Raw genomic sequence first — 17,485 nt, 5'->3', positions numbered from 1 at the left:
CGAGTATTTGACTCCATGGAGGATGAGTTTGATGGATACAATCCAGTGGACCATAAGTATGATACATTGCTTAGAAAGATTGGAGTTAGAAACACAAATGAATTGGATACTTATCTCAGGGAAGAAGTTGAGAATCCTGAATTGATGATGGGAATTGAGTATGATGTACTCTCTTGGTGGAAAGTTAACAGTGGCAAGTATCCTATTTTATCTCAGATGGCTAGGGATTTATTTGCTATGCAGGTGTCTTCAGTTGCTTCTAAAAGTGCTTTTAGCACTAGTGGAAGGATAATAAACCCATATAGAAGTTGTCTCACACACTATATGGTAGAGATTTTGATGTGTACAGAACAGTGGCTCAAGCAAGACATTAAGTTTGAAGAAAGTGTGCTTACAAATGCACATATTCTTGCTGACTTTGAGTTTGGGGATGAGTTTGAAAGAGGTTTGTTTCTTATCTTGCTTATAATCTGAAATTTTGTAGTGTTAGTTCAAAAACTTATCTCTCAATGTTTGTAATTGTCTTTTTCAGAGTTTGAAACATCATCAGAAGAACCTTAAGTGATTACATGACACAATGAAGATGCAAAAAATGAATGAGGAACCAAAGATGTTTTGGAAGATGTCTACTTGAAGTTCTCTTTATTTTGGAATACTTGAATTTTTTCTATTGTTTTTAAAATGTTTTAAAAGACGTGAATTGAATTTCTCTTTTCTTTTGGTTTAACATTGAATTTAAGTGATTAATTTTCAGGTTACATGTTTAACTTTCAGTTTAGATGTATAAACTCGATCGGGTTCGGATCGGGTTTTTGAAAATCTTTCGGGTTCATCGGGTTTCGGGTAAACCCGAAAATAACCTGAACCCGATCCGAACCCGACCCGATAGTATGTAAAACCCGATCGGGTACTATAGGTGTAAACCCGAACCTAATTGCCCAGGGCTAGTTCTCGCAAGAAGACCATGTAGATAGATTGATAGATTTTGTTGTTCAGTAAAATGTATGTCTGTAATCCTTTTGAATTAGGCGAATTTGAGTTTTGAATTACATGGTTTAGTTAGTCTGACCATGTAATCAAAGTGTATTAGAGCAAACCGGATCACATGGTTCAGTCTGGTCATGTATGTAGTAAATCCAATTTTATTTAAACAAACCGGATTCTGGTTATGTCTGGTTATGTAAACCAATTATTTATTTTTTTTTTTTTTTTGTTCATCCCGTCGAATTGGTGGTTTTACCTGAAGGGGGGATTGAGTATCATCGAAAAACCCTCAGGCTCAAAGCGCCGGCGTTCACTCTCTCTTTCACTAGCCAAATCCGATTTCGTTTTCTTGGTTGAGATTGAGAAATGCAGAGACCATCGTTGCGGTTACTAGCTAAGCCTCTCTTGGAGAGTAGGCGAGGGTTTTGTACGAGCTCTGATAAGATCGTAGCTTCGGTGCTTTTTGAGAGATTGCGTGTTGTCATACCCAAACCGGATCCTGCTGTTTACGCTTTCCAGGAGTTCAAGTAAAAAAGCCCTCTCCTTTCTTGCTTGCTTGTGTTCTGTTTTGCTTTGGTTTTGGAATGATGAGAAGTAAGAGAGCAAAACGTAGTCGAACTCGAATTTTATGTGGTGGAATCAGATATGATTAAGTCATTGAGCAGTGAAAAGTTTTGATTTTTACAATATGGTTTACCTGATTTTGATTACTGGAAACATTTTGTCTTGATTTGGTTGATCTGTTGCAGATTCAATTGGCAACAGCAGTTTCGTCGTAGATACCCAGATGAGTTCTTGGACATTGCTAAGAACAGGTAAAAGTTTCTGCTTTTTGTCAATCTTTTTTGATATCATGATGTCTCCAAGCTTATAATATGTTCAACTGTTTCTTGTTCATTCAACTTTGGGTTTATCTTCATTATGAAAATAGCGAAATTTTTTTAAGATATAGCTCCGTGAGTTCCATGTGCTTAGTTATCGAGTGACCTGAGCAGCACTACCTTGGCTGTAGTGAAAGTTTAGGACTCTTGTATGCTCTTAGATGTATAGTGAAGGTTCTATGACTATTTCTTGCTCAGTTTAAAGTTGTTTTTAAGTGTAGTGAAGGTTCTGTGACTTTTTCCATGAAATTATAGTGTTGTCTTTGGTTGATCTTTTGATGTGTGAATACAGATCCAAGGGTGAATACCAAATGGACTATGTACCTGCTCCTAGAATTACAGAGGCTGACAAGAGTAATGATAGGAAGTAAGTTGTTCGCACCTCTTAGAGATTCTTGCACTGTTGTGTTTCTCTTTGATTGAAGATTTGCTAGTTACTTTTGGAAAAATTCGTGCTATTATATAGGTCATTATATAGAGCTCTAGACAAAAAGTTGTATCTTCTCATCTTCGGCAAGCCATTTGGAGCTACTAGTGACAAACCTGTCTGGCATTTCCCTGAGAAAGTCTATGATTCTGAGCCAACTCTTCGCAAGGTGATTGTTTGATGCTGATGCCTCTATTTTTTTTATCCATAACACCATAAAGTTTCATTCCCCTGCTTATTGTTGTTTTGTGGATTTGGTATTTGCAGTGCGCGGAATCCGCTTTGAAGTCAGTCTTAGGAGACCTCACTCACACATACTTTGTAGGAAATGCTCCAATGGCTCACATGGCTATACAACCTACAGAAGAAACACCTCATTTGCCATCTTACAAGGTAATAACCAAGAACAAAGCTTGAGAGATTTTATCGAATAAGTCTCATCTTGAAGTTAATGGGGATTTTCTGTTTTTGGTTCTTTTCCTTTTTGATGTTTGTGTAGAGGTTCTTCTTCAAATGCAGTGTAGTAGCAGCATCAAAATACAACATAAGCAACTGCGAGGATTTTGTGTGGGTAACCAAAGACGAGCTTTTGGAATTCTTCCCTGAGCAAGCTGAATTCTTCAACAAGATGATCATTAGCTGAGTCACTCTCACACCAGAAAATTCCTATCTGAATCCTTTCTTCTTCATCCCTGTGATCTTTATGGTTTTGAGAGAGTTAATCTTAAACAAGATGTTGTGAATAACCAACCAGACCAAACCATGTCTCTGGTTCTTTTAGTCACAAGGAATTTTTTATCGACTGTTTGGTCTGGAAGTAGTTGAATGTAGTTTGGCTTCTTTCTCAACCTGTTTACTTTTTACACATCTCTCCGATACACATCATATTTGAGAAGAAGTCACATTCGTTAATTCGTCAACGGCCAATGCCACATTCCTCTTCAATGGATCTTCGTAAGCCCACTGGGCCCAAAACTAAAGTAACCGACTTGTTTTACAAACCCAGATCATTATTTATTTTTCCGGTTCAGTTATTTTTTTTTTGGTTCGTTACTGTCAATAAAAAAAAACAAAGGCAAATTCAATAAGCCCTAGCAGGTTTTTGTTGCTGTCTATGTCACTGCTCTTCCTAAGAAGAGCTAAGCCGTTATTTGTATCTTGTGCACGTTCTCATCACCACCCCAGCTTCTTATCTCCGGCGTTTACGAATCAGCTCCTGCGTCCGTTTCACAGTTCCAGAATCATGGTACGCTTGTATTCCGATTGTCTTACACCGTCGTTGATTATCACCGGATTTCGAAATTCTTATGAGAATTGAATGTTTGTTTTCTTAATTCGCAGTCCGAATCAGAGAAGAAGATCCTTACAGAGGAAGAGCTTGAGCGGAAGAAGAAGAAGGAAGAGAAGGTTTGACTTCTGTTTTTTTTCTTTCTCTCTCGTAGAGCTTGATTTTAACAATTAGAATCTCATAGACGATTGTGGTTGAGATTGTTGTTCAATCAAGGGTGTGTGTAGAGTGATTCGATAGTAATACAATTAGCTGTGGTGAGTAATGTTTTCATATAGAAATGCCTAATTGGAAAATGGATTGGTGAGAGTCGTAGACAGATGATAGAAATGCCTAAGTTATTTTTAAGATAGAAGGCTTAGAGAAGCCCGAAGAAGTGTTTTACATTTATACTTGGTTCATGCTTCTTTTGGTACTTTGAATGCAATGCCTTACGTTTCATTTTTTTTTCCTGTTGTAAGAGTTACTGATTAGGTGAATGTTATTTTGGTTTTTGCTTTTGTAAAATCTTATTGATTTCATTATATCGTGTTGGCCTTCAGTTCTTATTTATTTTCAGTGTAATATCAACTTTAAAAGTAATCTGTAAAGAATTTTTTTTTTGTAGAATAAAGAAAAGGAGTTGAAGAAGCAAAAAGCTTTGGAGAAAGCGAAGCTGGCAGAACTGAAGGTAATCTCTGAGGAACCCTAGTTATGCATTTCGGGTTCCTGCTGCATATTTAATTATTTATGTATAACGTGCAATTTACATCCTTAACTATCCCTGTAACTAGAAAATTTTATCATGGTGTGCTTCTCTCGTGTAGGCAAAACAGGCCAAAGATGGAACCAATGTCCCTAAAAAGAGTGCAAAGAAGAGTTCCAAACGGGATGCGTCAGAAGAGAATCCTGAGGATTTTGTGGACCCTGTAACTCCTCTTGGTGAGAGGAAAAAGCTTTCTTCACAGATGGCCAAACAATACAGTCCTGCTGCCGTAGAGAAATCGTAAGTGTGTAGAGCTTTTTCTTTGACAGTAATTTGAGCTTTTCCTTTAGATAATGCTGTGTTATTCTGTAATTATTGGGTCAGATGGTATGCTTGGTGGGAAAAATCTGACCTTTTTAAGGCGGATAATAAGAGTTCCAAGCCATCCTTTGTTATGGTAAGGCCTTATCCAGTTCTTAAATTCATTCGTTCTAGACTCAACTTTCTTTTTTATTGTCTTCTCGAATATTGTCAACCAGATTCAATTGAGAAGAATTTTGAGCTTCTGAAATTATTAGTACTGTTTTTAATTACAGTTTCTATAATCCTTTGATTGATTTGCAGGTTCTTCCTCCTCCAAATGTGACTGGAGCCTTGCATATTGGCCATGCATTAACAACTGCAATTGAGGTTTCATTAGCACATTGTTTGGTGCTGTTATTTTGTCTACTGTTCCTCCCGATGATCAGCGAGTAAAAATTTGCTGATGCAGGATACAATTATTCGTTGGAAGAGAATGTCTGGGTATAATGCTTTGTGGGTACCCGGGGTTGACCATGCTGGTATAGCTACACAGGTTTGTCCCTATCTCATGTCTGATATTAAAATAATTTGCCGCCTAGAGCGAATCCCCTTTGGCTGCATGCATGTAATTTTCTTTTTACATTGTATCATATTCTTTACTTGAGTGTTCATTCTAGGTTGTGGTTGAGAAGAATATCATGCGTGAAAGAGGAATGAATAGGCATGACGTTGGCCGTGAAGAGTTCATTAAGGAAGTAAGTTGAAAATAAATATATGCTCATTAATCATTTTCCTTTTTTCATTGTTTAAAAATTCTCCTTTGTTGCTTGTGATTGTGGAAAAGGTGTGGAAGTGGAAGAACCAGTCCGGCGGTACAATTCTAAACCAACTACGCTGCCTAGGAGCTTCTCTCGATTGGTCTCGTGAGGTAAAAATTCAGTGATCTGACCTTTCTCAGACATATGCTATAGAAAGTTGGCTATATTCAACTTAATTCGCTGCTAGATGACCTTAGATGTATATGAACTTTTTATCTTCACCTGTGTCCCTGGGCTCTCCCTCCATCTCACTGATATGTTTCTGCCTGTAAAATGTAGTGTTTTACGCTGGATGAGCAAAGATCAAAAGCTGTCAATGAGGCCTTTGTACGGTTATATAAGGAAGGGCTTATCTATAGGTATGTTTAAGTCTGACGTTGTTATTTAATGCAAGCTATCGAACTACTGTTGTAAAGGATACATGGAAACAGGAATATTGTACTCATTTACGTTTTTCAGCTACCTTGTTAAAAGAAAGCACATTTAACTGAACTGAAGGCATACCATGACTTGTGCAGGGATATTCGGCTTGTTAATTGGGATTGTGTTTTGAGGACAGCCATATCTGATGTTGAGGTAAGTCAGCAGCAACTGTGAGACTATGATTACTGGACGGCATCCTCTTTATGCAGTGTCTAATATCTGTAGGTTGAGTATATCGACATCAAAGAAAGAACACTACTAAAAGTTCCTGGCTATGAGAAGCCAGTTGAGTTCGGTCTTCTTACTTCGTTTGCTTACCCTCTGGAGGGAGGCTTGGGCGAGGTTGTTGTTGCCACTACCAGGGTGGAAACGATGCTTGGGGATACTGCTATTGCTGTTCATCCTGATGATGCAAGATACAAGCATCTTCATGGGAAATTTGCTGTGCACCCATTTAATGGACGGAAGTTACCAATTATCTGTGATGGAATACTTGTTGATCCAAATTTTGGTACTGGTTGTGTTAAGGTACACAGGCTCTCTCTTATATATTTGAATTCTATGTTTCTGCCGCTTTTAGTAATTTTCCTTGTGTGAAAGTTAGTTTATTCGTCTCTTGTAGATTACTCCTGCCCATGACCCCAATGATTGTGAGGTTGGAAAGCGCCACAAGCTGGAATTTATAAACATATTCACTGATGATGGAAAAATCAACACAAATGGCGGGTCTGACTTCACAGGGATGCCACGCTTTGCAGCTCGTGAGGCAGTTGTTGAAGCTCTGCAGAAGCATGTAATTCTGTTACTCTTCATATAACTTGCAAAAAGACATTATTATCGATTGTTGGTTTGAGAAGATATTACAACTTGGTTGTTTCTTGTAAGTGTCTTGTAGAACTTAACTATTTTGTCTAAACATTACTCAGGGGCTGTACAGAGGTGCCAAAAACAATGAAATGAGGCTTGGACTTTGCTCAAGAACCAGTGATGTTATCGAACCTATGATAAAGCCTCAGTGGTATGTTAATTGCAGCATGATTGGAAAGGAGGCTCTTGATGTTGCCATCACTGATGAAAACAAGAAGCTCGAGTTCATACCAAAGCAGTACACAGCAGAATGGAGAAGGTTTCTTTCATTTACCCCATCTATTATCATTCTTATTGCACCATTGTATGGATAAGCTGTGATAGCTGTTTAAGATGTCACTACACCATCTATTAACAATCACAACCTTACAGATGGTTAGAGAACATCCGTGACTGGTGTATTTCGAGACAGCTTTGGTGGGGGCACAGAATACCAGCATGGTATGCCATTCTAGAGGGAGATCAGCTCAAGGAAGTTGGTGCGTACAATGACCATTGGGTTGTTGCTAGGACCGAAGAAGAAGCTCGAAAAGAGGCTGCTCAGAAATTTGCTGGGAAGAAGTTTGAACTCACTCAAGATCCTGATGTACTTGATACATGGTTTTCTTCTGGGCTCGCTCCATTATCTTTTCTGGGATGGCCAGATGAATCTGACGACTTCAAAGCCTTCTATCCAACTTCCGTTCTTGAAACTGGACATGATATTCTCTTTTTTTGGGTTGCTCGTATGGTTATGATGGGAATGAAATTAGGTAGTGAGGTTCCATTCAGCAAGGTACGTATGAACTTTTAGTCAAACAAAGATCCTCCTTCCTCTTAGCCGCAAGTATTACTTTGTGACCAGTACTTATATGCAAAAACATTTCTTGTCGTTGCTATAGGTTTATTTCCATCCTATGATACGTGATGCTCATGGGCGTAAGATGTCGAAATCTCTTGGAAACGTCATTGATCCGCTTGAAGTAATAAACGGAGTAACTCTTGAAGGTCTGCATAAGAGATTAGAAGAAGGTAACTTGGATCCAAGAGAGCTGGTTGTTGCCAAAGAAGGACAAGTGAAGGACTTTCCAAATGGTATCCCTGAATGTGGCACTGACGCTCTTCGGTTTGCGCTTGTCTCTTACACTGCTCAGGTACTATTTATTGCCAAATCCCTAACAAACTCCTTCGATGTATATTCTATAAACTAAAAATTGCTCTACTCTTGATTCTTTTCTAGTCTGATAAAATTAACTTGGACATCCTCCGAGTTGTTGGTTACCGTCAATGGTGTAATAAACTATGGAACGCCGTCAGATTTGCGATGATGAAGCTGGGCGATGATTATACCCCTCCGCAGACTCTAATCCCTGAAACCATGCCGTTCAGCTGCAAATGGATTCTCTCTGTTCTAAATAAGGCAATATCAAAGACAGTAGACTCACTGGAGGCATTTGAGTTCTCGGATGCAGCCAACACAGTATATGCATGGTGGCAATACCAATTCTGTGATGTGTACATTGAAGCAATCAAGCCGTATTTTACTGGTGACAACCCAATCTTTGCTTCAGAGAGGGCTCATGCACAACATGCTCTCTGGATAAGTCTGGAGACTGGCTTGAGACTTCTTCACCCACTTATGCCTTTTGTTACTGAAGAGCTATGGCAACGGCTTCCCTCACCCAAAGACACTGAAAGAAAGGCGTCTATAATGATATGTGACTACCCAACTGCTATAGAGGTCAGTAAGATTTTCTTAGTAACTTGTCATAATTTGTTGGGGTTTCTAACTCTTTTCTTCTGATGTCATGAACCCAGAATTGGACAAATGAGAAAATGGAGAGTGAAATGGAAACCGTTCTTGCGACTGTGAAATGCATGAGGGCACTCAGAGCAGGGTTGCTGGAGAAACAGAAAAATGAAAGGTTCGTGTATATGATTAAAACCCCATTCAAGGAGCACTTTGAGACATGTCATATCCATCCTTCATTTTTTCGAATATACTGTCACTAAAACTAAATATAAAGGTTACTTTTAACATTGTGTACGTTTTTCAGGTTACCTGCTTTTGCTCTGTGTGAAAACAACTTAACATCTGAAATGGTAAAATCTCACGAGTTGGAGATCAGAACCCTTGCAAATTTATCATCCTTAGAGGTAAAAATCTATCTTCAGTTTCTTTCTTACTCTATTGTTTCGTGTCTCTTATCAGAGTTGCTATGGGGATTTGGTACAGGTTTTTATAAAGAGAGAACACGCAGCCCCACCTGGATCTTCCGTTGAGACGGTAAACGAGAACCTCAAAGTGTATCTAAAAGTGGATGGAGCGATTAACACAGAAGCTGAAAAAGAAAAAATCAGAAACAAGCTTGGTGAGCTACAAAAGTAAGTCCCTAGATCCGAAATTGAATCGAAACAGAATGTTTGAATCGCATGTTAGTTTCCTGAGGTTTCCTCCTTTTGAAATTTGTATTTCTTGTATCATCAGACAAAAGGAGAAGTTGCAGAAGATGATGAATGTGTCTACTTATGAAGAGAAGGTCCCGGCAAATATAAGAGAAGACAACGCGACGAAGCTTGCTAAGATTCTCCAAGAGTTCGATTTCTTTGAGAAGGAAAGTGCCCGTCTTGCAGAAACAAGCAATTCAGAAAATCAGCAAATGGAACAGAAGAAGTGAGAGACAAAGTCACAGTTTCTGTCTAAGGCCAAATTTAATATCTCAGGTTTGAGAAAAACCTGATGTTATTGTGAACTAGTTTTGAGTTTTGACTATATTTTCATTACATCTTTCTGAGAGAAACACTGTTAATTAGTTTTGAACAGATCATTTGCAAACATGATTTGTTTGTTCAACGTGAACATCAATTGAAGGTACTTCTTTGTTTATTGCACTAGCTTTGGGTTTAGGTAGTGTTAACCGGGTCAACCCAGTCTGAATCAGTAGAATATTCTCAATGATTTTTAAAATACTAATTAGGCTCGAGGCCAACTGAAGGGTGTGATAATGATACTTATAAATAGCAAAGCTTGTGGCCTTGTGGGGTCATATGCATGATCAAGAGAAATTACAGCAAAAGCTAATTTATTACTGGAGTGGTAGAACCAATAACTTTTCATAACCACTGGTTCATCAAACGGGTTCGATAGACTACCAAACTGACCCTTACATATATCGCCTTAGTCCCCCATAAAAAAAATATCTTCCTTCTTTTTTTGGTTGCTTTCTATTCTTCTTTTCCTGAAACATTTGATCTGATTTCAATAATTTGAATCAAGTATAGTTGGACCCACGATTACTTTTACCGCAGCCTTTTGATTTCCTCAAAGTGTTATCATCTACATATATATTTGGTCTCGGTTTCATTCTTTGTTGTAATGATGCTCATTCTGATAAGGTCCTTAATTCCCAATTATACTTCATCACTGCTTTTCCCTGGAACAGTAGGTAAGTGTCTGATTTTCTCTTTAGTGATATCGATTTGTTTGGTAAAAGGTTATTATTAAGCTGGTCAGGATCTCAAAATAGGCTATTATTGTATATCAAGTTTTTGATACGTACTCTCATACCCTTTATCTAGAGTCTTCTAGAATTGAAACCATATGATTTGTTTTGTCTCCCAACTCCTGCAAAACAAATTCCCACGTACCTGTAAAATGTTGTGTACTCTGATAAATAAATATGTATAACACCAACGCATGCCCGGTTCTGAGCCCATGCAAAAGAAGTTCAGATGATCTGAATCAGATCTATAGGAGCAAATTACGCGTCATTTTCTTGGGAGTCTTTCTCTACATCAGCAGAAATGAAATTATGTGTGTATATATAAAGGCATAAACACTGGACCAACTCTGAACATTTAGCATTTGTATAGACGATTCTGCAAAAATTGCAATCATGGATTGGTGGATAAGAGAACATATAGAAAGCCTGTAAAGGGAGAATTATTCTCTTTATGTCCCTCTCCTTCTTCTTCTTCTCACCTGCCATTTACAATCTAACACAAATCAAACTTGTAATATTGTTCAATTGTCTCTACTGCTATGATTACAACCATGTGTGTCCTGCCTCTAAAAACCTGAAGTTTCTCTTGAATTTTTCAACATGTTATGATTTCCCTTTTTGTTGAGTTATATAACTCATACTTTGCTATACTTGGACAGGAAGCTCTCAACTTACATTCTCCAATGTGTCATGTCTTCAAATTCAAATGTACATTACAAATTCCCTTTGCAATCTTTTCAAGTGTTGAATCTATTATGTCAATTATGCAATCTTTTCAAGTGTTGAATCTCATTCCTCAATTTAGATTATGTTATACTTGGGGAAAAGTACTAGAAGGTGGACTTTAACAAATATGTGGAGGATACAGAAAAGAAAAGAAAAACATAGCAAACATACTTCCAATGTTTTAAGGAAAGAAAAGTCAAGGGTTGCTAGCTTGGTTCTTATTCCCACTAATTATTTATGTACACCCTCAACACTAAATCTTTTTTCACATGCCCACATCTATATATATTGACTAATGACCTAATCCTTAGCATAAGCTTTTAAAATTAAATCGTTTTAAGAACAATTAGTATTAAATAAGTTTTTTTGTTGCGGTGACCCTCTCTAGGTGTTCTCAAATCATACTTTTAAACAAACTCTCTAGGTGTTTTTCTCTCTTGGTTGATTACACCTTTTTATTAAAAACTTTATCTTTTATATTGTTCGTGCATGTGCTATGATTAAAATCAATTAATAAAGTGTAAGGGAGAGAAGATAAATAATGGTCAAATCTAATAAAATGGTTCGGTGAGAATTTCTGAATCGAAATAGAATTTAGCCGTTATGATAATCCAAAACTTTTTTTACAACAATTCCAGTATAGTCAAATTGTATCTCTACACACAAAAATACATTTGAGTCGACGAAACTCATTGAATGAATGTTTGATTGTAGTAAAAGCCATGAATCATGGACCTGCCGTCCATCTCACAATAAATTTCTTTTGGATCTATTTGGTGATTTATTGAATGTTTGATTTTTTCATTTTTTTTTCATATAATTATTTCAGGAAACAAACCGTAGCATGTAGCCACAGTATCTATCAATTTCTCCGTACCAACTTTGCGTATACGATAAATTGCTTTAAGTACGTTCACTTGGTTATAAGCATATATATAATTTTTTCTTTCAATTTAAGCATATAGTATTAAACAGTCAGAATCGAATTTTAATACTAACTAAAAGGGGTTTGATCTATTATCTTTAATAAAACAAGTCAATACTGTTCTACTTGATTAACTTTAAAACAACATTGTTTGGATAGGTTGTCCTATCTTAAGAGGAGGAGTCTACAGTTTTATGGTGAAAAACTTGTATGTGTGGTTAAGAGATAAGGCTAAAGCATCCGTGTATCGATTTTTATTTAATGCGGAGGCCGTGTTGGGTTCTCTATCAAAAGACCCCAAGATAGTGTCATTAAAAGGCGAACACCTTACCTATCTTCGTCAATAGAAAGTAGGTAATTCGTGTTTTTTTGTTTTTGTTAAGCCTGATTGTTAAACATAATGGTTAGGATACCATCTAATCAACATTTCATTTCACACATTTGCTTAGATTTTCTAAATCAATAAAGTGGTTTTTGGCATATATGCACACATATACGACACATTGGATATCTTTTAGGTGTAAAGTGAATACAATCAAAACGTGTATTATGTATTGTAGTCTTAATCTTGAAAGTCAATAACATCACCTTGAGTCCTTGACATATTCTAACAACATTAGGCTCCGTGATTCATATGGGGTAAGGAGGTCCACTTTGTACGTATCACGTAAGCTCCAATATAATTGTAGTAGTATTACGGCTTGGTTTGAATTGTTAGAGAGTTATGTGTGCAACTTTCTCCTTTTGGTCGGTTTTGTTGGAATCCTTGCATATGTATTTTTGTTGAATATGTAGCATCAAAATGGAACACAGTTGGAAATAAGGTCTGAATAAGTGGTAGGTACAGTTGGAAATAAGGTATACATCGTACATTTTTTTTATTAATGGTGTGAAATAAATGAGACAAACCAGTTTTGTTTACATAAAACAATTTGCGAATTTTTAATTTGCTGATTGTGCTATTTACGGTATATATTTCTGAAGGGGTGATTATACGATTAAAAATAGTATATGTTTACTCTTGCTTTTCTACAAAATCATAGATGCATAAAACTTAGACAATTTATCACAAATAAAAAAATGATTAAAAGAAAACTGCTAGACAAAAAAAAACTGATACATTTAATGTAAACAAAAAAACAAGAAATCAAGAGACTTGAGATAAATCCTGGTTATGGTCAAGAAGATGACTATGCGTAGTACTACTTCCATACCCATTTGTCCATTTCGTCATCGACGACATTTGCGTCCTACCCTTCTGCTTTAAGCAACTTCCTACGTTTTAATTTCTTCTTCATCTTTTTATTTATTAATTTATTTGTTAATTTTTGTCGTCCTCTTTATCTTCTTTTATTTTGAATTGAAATTTTCTATAAAGAATGAGGGATCCAAATTATATTGGGAGGAAACACTAGGGTAAGTGATCCCTTCACATTTTGTTGAGATTTGTCGTTCCTGAATTTTGGTTATTATGTTTACTTAATATAATAATCTGAATTTTGTTGAGATTCATTTTAAAAGATCAAGAATCCGAACCAGTGCTTTAAATGGGCTACCACATAGGGAAATGATTTTGATTTGTTCTCAATAGGCAGCAAGAAATCAGAAAGAAGAAAAAAAAAGTAACAATGACAAACTGGAAATAAGCAGAAGCATAGGGGCATGTGTTATGCGCATCATTACATTTTGTTTTTTGAAATTGGTGTAAGTATTATCAAAAAAAAAATATATATATATATATAGAGGAATGAATTGGAAAATGGACGAAAATGGAAAGTGGAAACTAGGGGAATGAAGTCAAAAAGGTTGGTTCAAATACGTACGAAGGGCTATAAATATGACTTTCTAATTATCAGAATATAAATTATTAAATAACACGAAACCCCAAAAAAAAATGAAAAAGAGTAGAAAACTTTTTTTAATTAAAAAAGAATGGAATGATGAGCCTAAGGTCAAAGCTTAGCAGTTGGCTATCTTCATTTTTGCTATTCTTATTCTTATTACTCATTATTTTAATTTAGTCTAAAAAGACCCTATGATGAAAAAAGGGTGACGCCTAGAGGAAACTTCTTCATTTGGGTAAATCCCAAATCCCAATAAGTTAATTCTTGTAAGCAATTAGGATCGGACAAAACAAAATCAAATGTTCTTAATAGGAATAAATAGGACAGAATGCATATTCTAAAAGAGTTATTCATCATAAAAGTTTCACATATTTTAGTGTAGACTAATTTTTAAAGCATACAAATTTTCATATATAATTTTCTTAGTAATAAAAGGTGATTAATGGAAAAATGTTTCCAATAATTTAGAATTTCTCTGGTCGAGTGGTCCATGGATTATGAGGATACCAACCAAAACTTAAAAAAGATTCTTGTAAAAGCTATTTCCTACTAATGCATGCAAAGTCAAACGGATGATAAATTTGTGTTGAATGTATTCTATTCTGTTAGGTCAAAAACACATGTCACCTCAAACTATATAAAAAGTATAACAACAACATTCCAGCTGGTTACGTACTAATTATGAAAATATATATATATATACAATCTTTCTTCTTTGCTCTTCCTAGAATTACTTATCATATCACATGTTCTTGAGTTATGATTTTTCTTTTAGCTTCTTTATATACACACTATATACATATACACACACATCTATAAGCACGAGTTCTTCCAAAAAGAGACAAAGGGGAATAAATAGATGGGAAAAAGAAACATTTATCTTCTATATAAACAGAAACCTTTTGTCCTTTTTAATCTTTAACCTTCTTCACTCACAGAATAACTATCCTCTCTCTTAGGGTTCTTCTTCTTCTTCAATTTCTCTCTTCCTCTGGTTTCTTCTTCAACTTCTCTACTGAAGGCAAAAAACAAGAAACTTTTTTTTGTTCTTTAACGAGATCAAGATCAACAAGATTAGGGTTTTCGGATGGGTAGGTGTGGAAGGAGCAGCGACGGAGGAATCGGTGGAGTTAGACCGTACGTACGATCTCCGGTGCCTCGTCTGAGATGGACGCCAGAGCTTCACCGGAGCTTCGTTCACGCCGTTGATTTGCTCGGCGGACAATATAGTCAGTCTTTTTAACAAACTTTTGTTGTTATCTTTTATATATATATATATATATATAAATTCAAGACATCTTGAAGTTTGGTTTTGTAGCTTTTATTTTGGTACTTTTGAATTTGTTAATATTCAAGATTTTAAAAGGATTTGTGTGTTTGGTTTGAATGAAACAGAAGCAACTCCAAAACTTGTTCTTAAGATAATGGATGTGAAGGGACTAACCATATCACACGTAAAGAGCCATCTCCAGGTCAAAGAAAATGCTAAAAAAACTTTTTTTTATTTGATAGCAATTGTTGTCTTCTACTGTTTATTCGTATATGCCAACGCTGATTTTTTTCACCTTTATTTATTTGGTAATTGGAAGTTTTAATGTTTTTGCACTGTTTTGATCATTCTGCAGATGTATAGGGGATCCAGAGTCAGTCTTCTTGGGAAACCAGGTAATGAAATTTCGCAAAAAAATGAAATTGGTTTGAATCAGAAGATATCAATTTAGACTTTTGAACGTCATAGTTTCAAGATTACGACAGTTCTTTACAAATTCCCACCATTCACTTAAAAATTGCAATAATGCATAAATTTAAATCTCACTCCCACCATTGTCAGAAATACTCATGTTTATTATATAAATTATTTATTAAAAACAAGGATAAAGAATTTGGGTATAGCCTTGTAGATAATAAGTAGATGCTTCTTTAATTTAGTTGTGGAAAATAAAAATACTACCAAAGAGTTAAAAAGAGAATATTCATCATGGTCAATAATAATAAAATCAATGTTTTTTTTTTAAATTTCTTGGGGGACAGAAGAGAGTTCTTCACCATCTTCAAGAAGAAGAAGAAGACAAGACAATGAAGAAGATCATCTTCATGACAACTTGTCTGTACACGCAAGGAATGATTGTCTTTTGGGTTTTCACTCTTTTAACTTTAGGTAAATTTTTTTTTTTTTTTTTATGGGAAATAAATGGAAAGGGAATATTAATTTGTTTCTGACAAGTGTTTTAATTTTATTCCAGAAAATAGGTATGCTATCATACAGTTTTGTTTGAATATGAATTGTCGAATATGTAGATTTTTATATTTTTCTCTTTTCTTTCTTGTTTTTTTTTGGGGAGAAGAGAGCAGACTTCAGTTACTGATAATGATGACGATGACTTTCTTACCATCATGAACATGGAGAGAACGAAGACATTTGCAGGCAATGGCGAGTCCATCAAATTCCAGTCTCATCACTTTCTCGAGGTATTAAATATTAAATTCGATTTTTATTACTACGTATATGGTTTCATTCATAAATAGCCGTTACGAAAGGTTACATCAATAGTAATAAAAATATTTAAGACTCAGATAAACACTCACTAAACCACTGAACAATTGTTATGACTTATGATATGGGTCTACAACACTAGGGTAGGCTTGGGGCTTGGGGCTTGGGGCTTGGGGCTCGGTACTGAGTATTTTCAGATGGAGATGTCAATAAATTCGTAAGTAGGAGCACTAATAATAGTTCAGGGATTAGTACTATACATCATAATTATTTAGATAAATCATTTAATATTAATGCAAATTAAATAGATACTCTACAAAATTAAATAAAAAAGAGTCTTATTTTCTGATGTTTTCATAGGTATATGCATACATATTATTAATTCCTGCGTGGCTCAATCTATATATTTATAACATATCGTAATATTTTAGGATTTGATAGCCTAGAGTAGACTCTCACCATATTCTATGAGCAGAGGATTTGAGGATCTTGATTTGATTTGCATTTTAATAGCCTGTAGATTATTACTCTAGTTTCCGAACTTAGTTATGAAAAAACTATCAACAAATAAGAGTTTTAAAAACAAATGTAAAAACTAAGTTCAATTCGAAACTTTTAAGAGTTTTTTTATGTGTTTTGAAAAAAAAAAGGCCAAGAGCAGGAAGACCAATTGTAAAAACACATGGCGAGAAAACGAACACGAAGGAGAAGAAGAAGAGTTATCGTTGTCTCTATCGTTAAACCATCCTCAAAATAATCGACAACGTTGGAGAAGCAATGCAACATCATCACTTAGTGAAACAAGTGAAGCAGTCTCATCATCTTCAGCTCCATTCATCTTCAGAGATTGTTTTGCTTCTTCCAAGATGGATCTTAATCTCAATCTCTCCTTTTCTCTACTCCGTAGCTGAAACATTTGATTCCCATTGTTTTTAAAATTTTTAGTGTAGTGATCATTCAGATTGTTTAAATCCTCCCTAAAAAAAAAAAATCGTAATCTTCTTCTTTTGGTTAGGCTTCTAGATTTTTGCGATGGTGACGATTTTTGTTTGGTTCCATAATGTCACGATCGAATCGGATATGAATCGAATCGGACTTAGCCAAAGCAATTCGACTAGTTATGAAATTATTATGTTCTTAAATTTAGTGTTGCACCAAAACGCAGCGTTTTATTTCTGTAAAAGGATTAAGAAACTCCAAAAAACGCAGCGTTTCAAAGACTAGTTAAAACGCAGCGTTTGGTAGTGGGTGTGTATTATTGATGCGCACATTAAATTTTGTAACTGTTTATTTTTGCAGAAAATGATAATAATAGAAATTAAAAAAAAAAAAAAAAAA

The 17,485-nt window shown here is 35.5% G+C and overlaps 3 protein-coding genes across 4 annotated transcripts; all 3 read left to right on the top strand.

The window, feature by feature from the left end:
* LOC104740133 (54S ribosomal protein L17, mitochondrial) lies at positions 1,215–3,155 on the top strand. The gene is made up of 6 exons (XM_010460665.2): positions 1,215–1,511; positions 1,734–1,799; positions 2,158–2,232; positions 2,332–2,461; positions 2,560–2,685; positions 2,792–3,155. Exons 1-6 carry the CDS (start codon positions 1,351–1,353, stop codon positions 2,933–2,935), a joined length of 702 nt encoding a protein of 233 aa, XP_010458967.1. The 5' UTR covers positions 1,215–1,350; the 3' UTR covers positions 2,936–3,155.
* LOC104740132 (valine--tRNA ligase, mitochondrial 1) lies at positions 3,371–9,542 on the top strand. Its single transcript, XM_010460664.2, has 21 exons — positions 3,371–3,538; positions 3,634–3,699; positions 4,188–4,250; positions 4,387–4,565; positions 4,650–4,722; positions 4,890–4,955; positions 5,038–5,121; positions 5,246–5,323; positions 5,413–5,496; positions 5,666–5,745; positions 5,905–5,962; positions 6,035–6,337; positions 6,432–6,602; positions 6,736–6,935; positions 7,049–7,451; positions 7,558–7,809; positions 7,896–8,396; positions 8,474–8,580; positions 8,713–8,812; positions 8,892–9,040; positions 9,144–9,542. Exons 1-21 carry the CDS (start codon positions 3,407–3,409, stop codon positions 9,331–9,333), a joined length of 3,339 nt encoding a protein of 1,112 aa, XP_010458966.1. The 5' UTR covers positions 3,371–3,406; the 3' UTR covers positions 9,334–9,542.
* Positions 14,377–17,154, top strand: LOC104740131 (putative Myb family transcription factor At1g14600). Of its 2 annotated transcripts, none has more exons than XM_010460663.2 (6): positions 14,377–14,882; positions 15,049–15,125; positions 15,279–15,318; positions 15,688–15,811; positions 15,999–16,122; positions 16,798–17,154. In XM_010460663.2, exons 1-6 carry the CDS (start codon positions 14,741–14,743, stop codon positions 17,056–17,058), a joined length of 768 nt encoding a protein of 255 aa, XP_010458965.1. In that variant the 5' UTR covers positions 14,377–14,740; the 3' UTR covers positions 17,059–17,154. The 2 variants fall into 2 exon arrangements, with proteins under 2 accessions (XP_010458965.1, XP_010458964.1); XM_010460662.2 differs by having other exon boundaries at positions 14,378–14,882; positions 15,685–15,811.

This window comes from Camelina sativa, chromosome 14 (assembly GCF_000633955.1).
Source record: "Camelina sativa cultivar DH55 chromosome 14, Cs, whole genome shotgun sequence".
Taxonomy (NCBI): domain Eukaryota; kingdom Viridiplantae; phylum Streptophyta; class Magnoliopsida; order Brassicales; family Brassicaceae; genus Camelina; species Camelina sativa.
Note: the sequence above shows the minus strand (reverse complement) of the source record. Positions and strands in the feature narration are given on the sequence as shown.